This window comes from Lycorma delicatula, chromosome 5 (genome assembly GCF_047948215.1).
Source record: "Lycorma delicatula isolate Av1 chromosome 5, ASM4794821v1, whole genome shotgun sequence".
Taxonomy (NCBI): Eukaryota; Metazoa; Arthropoda; class Insecta; order Hemiptera; family Fulgoridae; genus Lycorma; species Lycorma delicatula.
Window position 1 is genome coordinate 63383995 of NC_134459.1, and position 12798 is coordinate 63396792.

The 12798-nt window shown below is 27.6% G+C and overlaps 1 protein-coding gene across 2 annotated transcripts in view; it reads right to left on the reverse strand.

Moving 5' to 3' along the window:
• prom (prominin) overlaps positions 1-12798 on the reverse strand; it is a 98382-nt gene that overhangs the window by 68047 nt on the left and 17537 nt on the right. For both annotated transcript variants that reach the window (XM_075366280.1, XM_075366281.1), the window contains one exon: positions 3184-3383. In XM_075366280.1, the coding sequence (XP_075222395.1) occupies positions 3184-3383 (200 nt within the window). The remainder of the gene's footprint in view (positions 1-3183; positions 3384-12798) is intronic.

Sequence of the window (12798 nt, forward strand, 5' to 3'; positions counted from 1 at the left end):
GGCCACTTATAACACTATGTGCTGCAAGCATCTTCTCATAGATTCATCCATTTCATTTACTTTGTTAGCGATGTAAACATATTGTTCCAACTCGAGGTTGTTACAGTTTCAACACTGATCGAATCTACGTACCGCTGATCTCTGCATACAACCGGTCGTCAATAGCGATAAGAAAAATAAAGTTAACTAATATATAAATAAACAATTAAATTTTATACGTTAATATTATAAGCAAAGTATAATAATGACTTTCTGCGTTATTGTTTTTCATTATACTTAATTGCACAGACCGCAAATAACAGAGAACTAACTTTGATTAAATCAATTCCAAACATAAGTCTAAAGAAATTCTTTTAATCTTAGATAAAAAAAATAATATTGCATATTTTGAATTGCATACAATATCAAAAATTTAGTTAATAAAAAAAAAATAATAATAAAAACGCAGAACCTAATTTTATTCATGTAATAATTTCTAACATTCTTTAATTACTTGTTAGGTTAAAAAGTGTTTTAAATTTGCAAACTTCATAAGAATTGCGTCTATTTTAAAGTTTCACAGGATATCTCTTTTTGTTAAATCATTTTAAACATTAAATCATCATCAATTTAAATCATTTTAGACAAAAATTATTAGCATGAATACACAAAAATCCTATTTAAATACCTGAGAGATTTTAATTTAATTTGTACAAGTATTTAATTTGTATTTTATATAAATGAAATAGATTTTCTATACGATAGCAATAAATTGAAAGATAAAAAAATAAGTTTAAAAAAGTGCTTTAGACCAACAGTAAATAAAGTCATTGTTATTGTTAACCTTTTAGTATTCTTACAAAACAATTTTTAAAATTTACCATTAAGAAAATAATAATAATAATAATAAACAGTATTGGAATCAAAACATAAAAATAGATTTTTAGCTTTTAAGTAAATGGATGAAAAGTTTTGTTTGCAAGATACGAGAAAAAATATATTTCTCAAAAAAAAAAAAAAACAGTTTACTTATGCGAATGAAACTTTCAATTTACATTGGAAATTTTATTGAAATAACGGTTCACAATAAAAGTATTCCATTCAAAGATGTTTTACACTATTTAATAAAAAAGATATTATAAAAACACGCTGTTGACAAAAGATTCAAATAAAGTTGACAATTTATTTATTTCTAAAATAACCTTCTAAAAATCCTAAATTCTTTTAAAGAAATTGAAATCAGAATAAACAAGATACGATTGATATATCGTTTTTGAAAAAAAAGAAGAATATTATGCAAACTGTAAACATTAAGTTAAACTAGAGAAAGGAAAATTATTTTGTTTTCAATTAATTTATTTAACAGCAATAATCTTAACTTAGAATTTATAAAATACCCATTAAAAAGCAAGAATAAAGTCAAATCAGCTGTAAACGGTAAACCTCTAAAAGCTAACTTAATCTAAATATAAACCAACAGAAGGTTTTTTTTTTGTGAGTGTAAAACACAAAATATTTTCTCAAAGAAAAAAATATGTCTATAATCAATAGGACGAATTCTTCTCTATCGCTGTTTAAAAATCCGATATAATTATTATCGATATAATTATTATCTGTTTTTAGATAATTATTATCTAAAAACAGTGATGGTACGGTTCGGCTGTTAAAAAGCAATATTATGTCTTTTACAAATTTCTTAGTCTAAAGTTTTCTGTCTAATAGATTGCATTTGTGGTAAATGTGAAATACAACTACAGTTATGCTTTTAAAAGTACCTTAAGAAATATTATAATAAGCTTTTCAAACAATTCCTCAGGAAAGCAGGAATACATAAAAACCAACTGCATCGGTTATTTCATTGACTACTTTCAGTAACAACCGGATGCGATTTGATATAATTCAAAAATCATTTCTGAAAATAAAATAGAATTTTTAAGGATAAAAATTATCTTATGGCAAGGCAAGAGGAGTGATGTGGTATCCCCTGCCTTCTTCACTGAGCCTAATACACTGTTTCGTCATCAGCTTGTCAAGCCCATTCAAATGGAGATGAAAATTTTGCTAAACAAACTTTTACACTTACATTCTTATATAGAACTATACTCTGATAACCAAGAAAATTGATTGAATAAAGGCTATCATTACTCTTAAAGAAAGCAATTCTGTGTTTGGTCCTTCTTTTATTTCATGTATATTACATTGAATCACGGCCATTTGTAAAATTGAGACGATGTAAAAACAACAATAAGGCTGTGTAAAATATCATAAAAAGTTTAATGAACAAATTATTACACATCTTTTTGTTGTGAAACAAAGAATTTCGTAGGAAATTCCTCAATTCAAAAAAGGAAAGTTAAATCAATTTTAAGTTCAAAAATGAATCTATTATTCTTTAAATATTATACTCTAAATGATACATTTTCTATATTAAATATAAGGAAAAGATTTTCTTATTGGATTCTTCATCTTGATTTAAATTTTACTGAATTATTGAACAATTTTTTTTAATTATAAGAAATTAAATTATTGATAAATATGATGTTCACTATATCCGCAATATCTTAATATTTCAATTCAAGTGTTCTTAACGAAAATCTCTGTCCTTATGGGGGGAAAAAACCATTGAAAGCACAATCAATAATTAGGAATTATTTTACGTGTAACTGGTATTAATTTACAGTAAGAGTATAAATTAAAGCCCTAAAAATAAATGTAAGTTATTATAAATCACTTGTAAAATTTTAATTTTATTTTCAAAAGCAATATTTATAGATATCTGTCTCTATATCAAAATTACTGAGAAGACTGATAAACCATCCTAACCCCTTTCAGTAAAAAACCTTAGTACCCCTCTTATTTTCATTCCTAAAATCAATTAGTTCACCCCTAATTGTTACCATTTAGGGAACATCTTAAGATTATTTGATTTCATAACGAAATTTTTTCTTTGCGATTATTATCAAATTAGTAAACTCACCATTAAGTTTTTCTTTTATTTTTTTGTAAAAATCACCTGCAAAATTAAATTTCCTATGTTTTTACTACTTCCTCAAAATACAAGAACCCCACCTCCAAAATATATACTCAATAGAAATTAAGGTAATGCTACCGTTCTGTTGCATTTTTAATTACTAGCTTAACAAACGATGTAACCGACGTACATCATAGATAGATTTTTTACTTACACATGCGTTTGTTACTTACAGTAGAAGTATTATTAAAATTTGTAGTAGAAAAACTAGAGTTTTACGTCGACAATTTCCGGTCCAGGTGTCAGAGCTGTTATCGTCGGTACGTTTTCGTAAACGGTAACACGTGTGAGAGAGTACAACAATTGGAGCAGCAAGAGATAATAACACACCAGCTACCAAACACACGATGAATCCAACTTCTAACTTCAAAGACTGCAACATTGAATTAAAGTATTATAATTTTCATAATATTATACAAATAAACCTTAAATCTTAAGTTAAATTAGTATTTATTACTCTTGTTGCACTATTTTGATGTATTTATGTTAATAATTACGAAATAAATTTAGAATTAAAACTTAAGAATATAAATAAATGGTAATTAGGTAAGTAACATCATAAAAATATTTTAACCATTCTATTGGTTGCTGACTTAAAAATGTTTAAATACAAAACATTTTGAAATGTCATGTTATATAAATACCTAAAAAAACAAATAAATGCCACAGGGGGTATTATTTATAGTCTACAACTGTGTCGCTTAGAAGAAAATGTTCTATTTTTCAACAATTTTTAAAATAACTATTAAAATATTTATTTCTACATATATATATATATATATATATATATATATATATATATATATATATATATATATATATAGAAAGAAGCTGTTAGGAAAAGGTTTTCCTTTGATGTAGAATACAGAATACACGAAATATTTCAAGTAAATAACTGTCCGCTCAATATCATGTTAAGAGACAAAACTAATACAACTTAAGATATTTTCAAGTTACTTTTTTTTAAACTAATAACATTCTGACAGAAAGTAATTCTTCCTACTTATCAGTAACTATCTTCGTCCCTTCTGTCATAAGATAAATCTGTTTTATTTCTTTAACAGTTATTAGTGCTTTAAATCCTCAGTAGTATGAATGTACGGGCCACATTTTGACAAAAATGTTTGGTTGGATAATGTCATTGATATGTTACTTCCCCGACAACCGTTTTTTATTAAGCTGTAAAATTACTTAAAGAATTCGCTAATAAAAAATTAAAAAACTTAGATATAAACATCATTACCTGATCAGTCGGAAAGAGAAGATACTAAGGAGGTCGATAACGTCTAAGAAGAAGTCAAAAAATTTACTTTTAATTATTTTTCCTTATCTTCCTGTTAATAAATAGTCCTACTTTATTTTTAAGTTCTAGATGAAAACAAGGAGAAATTTTTATTGGACTGAGGAATAAGGTTATAAGGATACTGTTACTTCAGATAGGCTAAACCATTTTTCATGAAATAGATTTCAAAAGATTTTTATTCATTAAAATATTCAAAACTACTTTGTAAAAAGTAAGAAAAAATGCAAAAATGTTTCGTTATATTACCTTAAACTAAAAATTTAAAAAATCAGCAGATCTAATAAAAATGAGAAACCAAAAAAAGCCCCTCGTGGCTTGTGTTTGGGTTCGATTTTTTTGCGTTGGGGGTTCGTTTATTGATATATATTTTTAAGTTAAAAGTTTTTATTTTAGAGAATGTTAAACCTTATATCTGTTTATAAACTTTAAAAAATAAACCGATTTAAAAATTAAAAAAAAATTTTTTCAATTATTTAAAATTCTAATTTTTAAAGTCGGTGTCAAATTAAAAACATCTACTAATAATTTACTAGGTCTTAATTTAACACTGATGTAACGAATTTGAAATTTAAAAAAAAAGGTAAAGTATTATTTTCTGATTTTTATAGTGTTTTTTAAGCAGATTTTATTCAGTTTTTTCCGTTATTTAGGTTTAATTCTATTTATAATTTGGATATGCCTACAAAAACCTCTGCCATTATGAACAACAAAATTCTGCTGTTATTTGGGAAATCTGTAATGTGACCACTACAGGAACGTTGACTGAATAAAAAATCATTTTATTAAATCGGTTAATTTGTGCAGAATAATAATTGAACACAGAGGGAAGTTCAGTAATTAAAGAAAAAAAATAGAAAAAACTATTTCACTGAATAAATTAAACTTGAATAAATGTTCAAGTTGGCATCCTAAACATAAAAATATCAGCTGTTCGAAAAAAATTTCCAATAACGTTTTTTGTTCATTTCAAAACGTCGGTTCTGCTTGATATAACCTAAAAGAACAGTGTTCTATGATAACATTTTTTTTGTTGTTGTGTAAAACCGGGAAAAATTCACTCGCGGGGTAAAAACCTAATTAACCTTGAAAGATTTTATAAGCAGATTGTAAAGTTTAAATCGAACAAGGGTCATCGATTTTCTTCGTAGCGGACGACCGGTTAGTGGAAGTTTCATCTGAAGCTTTGAAAAATCACATTAATCATCTTATTCGTAAGGATTGACGCATAAAAATTTGGAAATTGCTGAAATTTACTTTACAAGCATTTGAAATGTCCTTTTCATTATTCATGGTAAGCTGAGTAACTGCAAAACGTCGACTCAAAGTCATAAAGACACCCAAATTTACATTTACATTTTAGTGGAAGGTTATTAGGTAAATAGGTTTTTAGCGAAAGGTTATGTTTTTTTAGACCACATAATAACTTGATGAAATTTTCTTTCATTATTTTTCATCGGAATTCAAATATCAGTTTATGGAATGGAAACATCTAAATTTATCCGTTCGGAAAAAAATTAAAACTTACGCGTCATCCAGTAAGTGATGCTAACGGTTTTTAGGACTATAAAGGCACAATTTATTGCGATTATTTGGAAGAACAAAGTAAAATCAACAGTGAGTACTTTTGTAAAGTGCTATATAATAAAACGAAACCCTCAATATTGAGGAAACGTCCGGGTTTTTTTAAAACAGGGGTAATTCTTGCGCATAATAACGCTCACAAAAAGATGACGCAAAAGCTTAAATGTAGATGGGAATTACGTTAAACAGTAAAGTATTAGTTTCATTATCATTAAATAAATAGCAAATTTTTACAATCTCTGTCTCTTTAATTATTGAACGACACTTGATGACAAAATAAATTAAATGGGATTACCTTCTGTAATTTAAATCTGTAAAAAATAATATTAATTAAGATGAGTGATTAGTTATAGAGTAAAAATCTGATATGGACACCATGTGACTTCCTTGTACGCCTGTTAAATTACATAAACATTTTTTTAAAATGAAAAGTACATAAAATTTTATTTCATTAGTAACTTCTGATATTTATTTATTTTTTATTATTATTGAATTATTATTTATCGTAATATTTTTTTATAATCAAAGGTTAATAATTAATAAATCAGTATATTTAAATTAAAAAAAAAAGTTAAAAAATCAAGGGATGAAGTCTGATTCAAACTGATGTGCCAACCCCTTGAAAGACCCAAGTATTTCAGTAATTAAAATTTCATTTGACTATAGCTCTGAAACCAATGAAAATAAGTACCACTTATGATATATTGTTGAAAAGGTCTCAATAAGGACATATTACTGCAGTTAATAAAAAGTCCACAATCCAAATTTAGGACTTTTTTGGACACTTTTGGTTCAGTCGATTGCAATAAAAAGGGGATGTGCACAACTAGATGTTACAACATTCCTCAATCCAAAATTTCAACATCCTATGGCTAATCGTTTTTGAGTTATGCGTGATACATACATACGTATGTACAGACGTCACGCCGGAATTAGTCAAAATGGATTCAGTGATGGTCAAAATGGATATTTCCGTTGAAATCTGAAAACCGAGATTTTTCGTGATCACTATACTTTCTTTACTTCGTACAAGGAAGTAAAAATTTAGAAAGAAATAAGAAACTGAGAAGTTTTAATATTTTCTAGTTAATGAAGTGAATAATAATTGTGTTACATGGGAAGTTGTATTTTACGGTACGGTTCTTAAAAATAATTAGCTAAAATGTTTTTTAACCATACATTACAGTTATTGTAACTTTAATCTGTGTGTTTTAATCTATTTCTTTTCTGTTGAAATAACTACATTTCGTTAAAATATTCAAAAATCGAATTAAAAAAACAAATGATTATTATTGAATACTATTGTTATATAAAGATCGTTTGAAGTACATTCATTAAAAAACTCATCATGCATAATTGGTTTTTCAACTATAATATAATTAAAACGTTTTTAGTTTTTTACTGAAATTTATCAGAAGTTCATAATTCTTATGCATTACTGTCATAACCCTGAATTATGAGCATCACGAAATAAAATACATGGTAAGTCTGGGATAGTCCATACGTATTTAAGAATAGTACTATAGCAACAAGCCTATAATGATAACCATAATTGCACTACTGCGAAGTAAGTTACGACACTAGCCATGGCAAGTGTAAACTTTGCATGAGTGTGTTAATGCCCATTTTACAGAGTTGCATACCGTATTTTAACTACAGCTAAGAAAATATTGGGATTATTGATTAAAATCAATGATAGAATACATTGTTTACGGAAATTTTTTTTAATTTTTTCAAAAATAACATTAAACAGTGATTTTCTGTGGCAATAGATTATTAGTCATAGGTTCTGCCTTTTCTTAAGTATCGATCTATATTAAAGACATTTTTTCTTTAGAATCCGACATAATTAACAAAAGTTAGGAATGGAATGGAATGCAAAGTTGGCAGGAGTTTATAGATTCTCCCTACGGATCGCAGAACCTGGACAGAGTCCCTTGCTGCTGGATGATTCAATTGGGCGTGGTTTTAAAAGGTTTATTTTAAGTAACGGGTCTAATTTTCCAACGGGTCTTATTTAATATTTAGTATTTTTTTTAAGGACGGATTTAATTGCATTCCAATCCGTTGTTAAACCAGCGTTATCGAACCCATTTTATGGGCCGACCGCGGAAGGCTAGGCTTATGCAACCTGTCCTCCCGACGTAATTCCCCTTCAGACCGTCCACTGAAGTCTTTTCGGTGCTAACGCTTTAGGCTAGCAGGAATACGCCACAACGGGGCACTAACTATATGGAGGGAGCAATGCGCCCCCTTCTCTGGAGGAGTCGCAATTGCTGGATTAAGTTAATTTACATGTAAGTTTTAAAGGAGAGGTTAGGTAGAAGTTCTTTAACAAAAGTTAAACAGTGTAATATAGAAACTTAGTTACTTATTTTTGTACTTTAAAATTAACTTCTGCTAGCTAACTACTAAATCGGATTAAAATCTAAATAAAAAACTCCCCTTTCGGTACGGCGGAAGGCGGAGGTAGACTTCATCAGTGCTAAGGTAGGGAATAAAAAAGATTTTTGCCTTAAAATTAAGAAAAACTTCAAGTTTACTCAATACGACAACGGTTGCACCTGAAAAAAGTTTCACATTTTAGCATACAACAAGGCCATTTTACAATTCTAGCAACATTTTGGTCATCCCTTGCCGTAAGAGTTGGTTATATCAAAAATTGTTTCAGATAAAGGTTTTAGATAATTTTTAGAGGACTAACTACCATTTTAAATCGATTCGATACTGTGCCTATTAAGGAAAGTGTGATATTTTTTGTCTTCGAAACCTCATTTTTTCCATTCTCTGTGCCAGTGGCTGGTGAAATCAAAAATTTTACTTAGATAAGTTTTAGACCCTTATCCAAAGAATAGTAGAAACTTTAAACGAATTCCATATTTTACTTAATAAAAAATTTATAGCGATATTTTTTTTTTCGAAAAAGCCCCCCCATTTACAACCCCATGGTCCGATTTTGCCCATTAACGAACCCGACCGAGTTATATAAACCGAAATTTTCCAGAAGTCGAATCATGGTACTCAAACAAAAAAAAAAACTAGTTGTCTTATGAAATCTACCTAAAACATTAGATTGTACAAAAATATAATGAAATAACCTACTTTGTAATTTAGGGGATTTTACCCATTTACAGACCCTTAAAATTGGATAATTCATTCGGTTTGAAAAATAGATATTTTAAATAAAAATAAAATTAATAATTTATTTTTAATTATTAAAGATCTTTTACTTATTTTGAATAAAAGTACATTTAAAACCTCGTTTATATTAAACTAAACATCGGACCTTTAATTATTAAATAAAATGTCATTATTTTCAAGTCATTTAAATATAAAATGATGCGTTGATATTAAAGTGTAAACTGCCCCACCTATTGACATTATATTATAATATAATATTAAATTTAAACTTTTTTTTCATATTATAATTTATTATAAGCGTGTCATTTGCACGTGTATTATTAGTTTTTTTTTAATTTTGTTTTTATAATATAGTCATTTTTAATATTACTACATTCTATTAAATGAAATGTTTTTATCTCTTTAATTTTTAAATAGATGATTTAATTTTTAAATAGCAAATGTAATAATATTTTTTATTACTTTAGACAGGAAACACTCTTTTATAATTCTATTTTGTAATATGTCCACATTAGAATATAATCAACAAATTTATATATGTAACCTTTTACTTCAGGGTTATGTTTTTTTCTGTTTAGCCTCCGGAACTACCGTAAGGTATTACTCCTGAGATGAATGAGTTCGAATCCGACTTCATTTCTTTTTCTTTTTTTTTTAAATGAAAAGTAAATAAAATTTTATTTCACTAATAACTTGTGATTTTTTTCATACTCTTTCTTTTTATTGTTATTATTTAATTATTATTTATTGTAAAACTTTTTTTACAATCAGAAGTTAATAATTATTATAATATAATTTTAAAAAAAGTTGAAAAAAAGATTTCGCCGGTGCTAAATCGGTGCTAAGGAGGGGATAAAAAAATGTCCACCTTAAAACTTCAAATTTACTTAATATGACAATGTTTGAATGTGAAAAAATGTTTCACATGTTTAGCATACGACAAGCCCCATCATACAATTCCAGCAACATCTTGGTCATCCCTTGCCGTAAGAGCTGGTTATATCAAAAATTGTTTCAGACAAAAGTTTTAGGTAATGTTTAGAAGATTAACGACCACTTAAAACCGATTCGATACTGTGCCTATGAACAGTAAATATACATTTTTTTTGTCTTTTGGTTTTGTTCATCCCTTGCCGTAAGGACTGGTTATATCAAAAATTTCTTCACACAAAAGTTTTAGGTAATGATTAAAGGACTAACAGCTTCTTTAAACCGATGCGATGCTCTGTCTATTAAGGAAGATATGATTTTTTTTGTCTTCAAAACCCCATTTTTTCTAACCGCTGAGCCAATGGTTGGTGATATCAAAAAACTTTACTTACATAAGTTTTAGGCTCTTATTCAAAGAATCGTAGGAAGTTTAAACGAATTCGATACTTTACTAAATAACAAAAGTTATAGCGATATTTTATTTTTTCGAAAAAGCCACCTTAGTTCCACCCCATGGTCTGATTTTGGCCGTTAACGAACTCGACTGAGATTTTGGGTTGTGTTTTTTTAGGGAAAAATTTGAAAGTGATTGGCGCAAAATTCGGCAGTTATCGTGTTCACAATAAACTGAAATATATATATATATATATATATATATGTGTGTAGGATATAGGGAGTATATCGAAATGAAACGACTAGCACTAGATAGGGAATCTAAGAGCTGCATCAAACCAGTCTAATGACTGAAGACAAAAAAAATATATATATATATATATATATATATAAAGGTTTTGGGGTCTGGGGAATATGAAACGCGAAGTTATGTCGAAATTTTCCGGAAGTCGTATCATGGTACCCATTACAATAGGTAGCTTTCTTTGAAATCTATCTAACAGCTGATACATTAAACAATACCCGTTTTTGATTGGTTAGTGGTTGAAAAGAGTAGGTTTTTGATTGGTTGAATATGTATCATACTAAAAATCTGTTTCGTAATGACCCTCATTACGATACAGGTTCCAGCCGCTTAGTTCAAACGTTATAATACTGCCTTTGAAAAATATTATTCTCATTTATTACTATAAAATAACGAGGTCATTGCTATGAATAATAATTTCAGTCTGATGTTTTTACATTATCTAATTTTTATATCATTATTATTCTATTACTTTCCTGAGATCACAGCTGTAGAGCTACTCTGCATGAAGGAAAATATGGCTATCGGTCAAAAAATGGAATATTGTTTTTTTTTCATATGTCGACGTTTCATGACCCCGGGGCTCCAAAAAACAAAGAAAAAGTGGGTGTTAATTTTTGTATATACATGTTTTGGCGTGTTTGAAGCTTAATAAATTTTGACTGGATAAACATACTTTTATGAAATTTTTTACAGAGATTCGTAAGTATGAGGCAATTTTTTGGTAAAATTTTAGGTTCAATATATTTAAGGGGTGGAAGTAGTTTCTTTGGGGTCAATTTTCTCAAAATTTTGCGTATATCTACCCCACTTTATATGATACTCAATACATGCATGCATGGTTATCTTTTAAAATAATTTTCCCCCAAAATTCCCTCTTACCCAAAAATTGAAAAAATCTTTTATTAATTGCATATTTTTTAACTGATATTTTTTTTTGTGTTTTCTTAGGCATAGTAGTAGTGCAAATGACTGAAAAAACGACTTTGCGCGTTTTATTGGTTGCTTTTTCGGTCATAAAAAACCTTTATTGCCAGACTTTTTTTATTTAATACACAAATTGAAGTATAAAATGGATATCTTATAGTTTGGACAAAACGGTTTCATCGAATTAAAAGAAATTTACTTAAAAATACTGCTTTTTAAATGTTTGATTAAATTTGACCGTTTTAATTCGGTTGTCATAAACCTATTCTTTTTCACTACATCATAATGGGCTATTTTATAAAATAAATTTCCTACCTTAAAGGATATAATCATTTATTTCTTAAAATAATCTCTTTATTCTACGAAGTAACAAAAATATCGTAACAATATAATAAATTAAGATAACATCCCAAATTTTATTTATTTTTATTTCTTTTTGTTTAGGTGGAAAGTAATAAACTAGAAAGAAAAGAAACTTTAAACTTTTCATCTTTTATTGAAGCGAAAAAAAGAAACAGAAAAAGTTTTCAAGGTTCTTTAGTATTATTTTATTCATTTTTATCTTAAATTTTTTGCTGCTTTACGTAGAATGAAAAGAAAACTACATACAAAGAGGTGCAAGTAATTACGTTAACTTACTTTTTGCATTGTAAAAGTAGCTATACTGAAGAAAATTTCAAGAGTTAAAGAAAAAACGTGCAAATGCTTTTAAAGTTTTTTTTTTACCTCAAAAGAGAGAGAGAGAGAGAGAAAAAAACAAGTGAACAGGACTATATTTAAAAAGTTTTTAAAGTATGTCAATCGATGTGTAAGGGTTAATATCCATCCGCTATAAATTAGGTATGCGAGTTTTAAGTTGTACAATCATTTCGTATCAAAACAAGACAAGCTTTATTGAGGTTTCGGTTTTTTTCCAATCTTATTCATAGAATAAAAGAAATCGGTTCTTCATCGAAACACAATAAAAGCTGCATTTCAGTTTAATGACATAAAAAGTTTACGATATGATGTAACGTTCATAAAAATATTTTAATGTCTTTGATGTATTCATATTATGACATTAATAGTTCTATGAAACGTAATAAATGTTTTACTTCATAATGTAGATACTACTATTCATCTATATGTGCATTAATAATTTTTATAATAGCTACCAATAAAATACCAGTATCGAATATTATCTTTCAATTTCAAATTTTGCAAGATTAT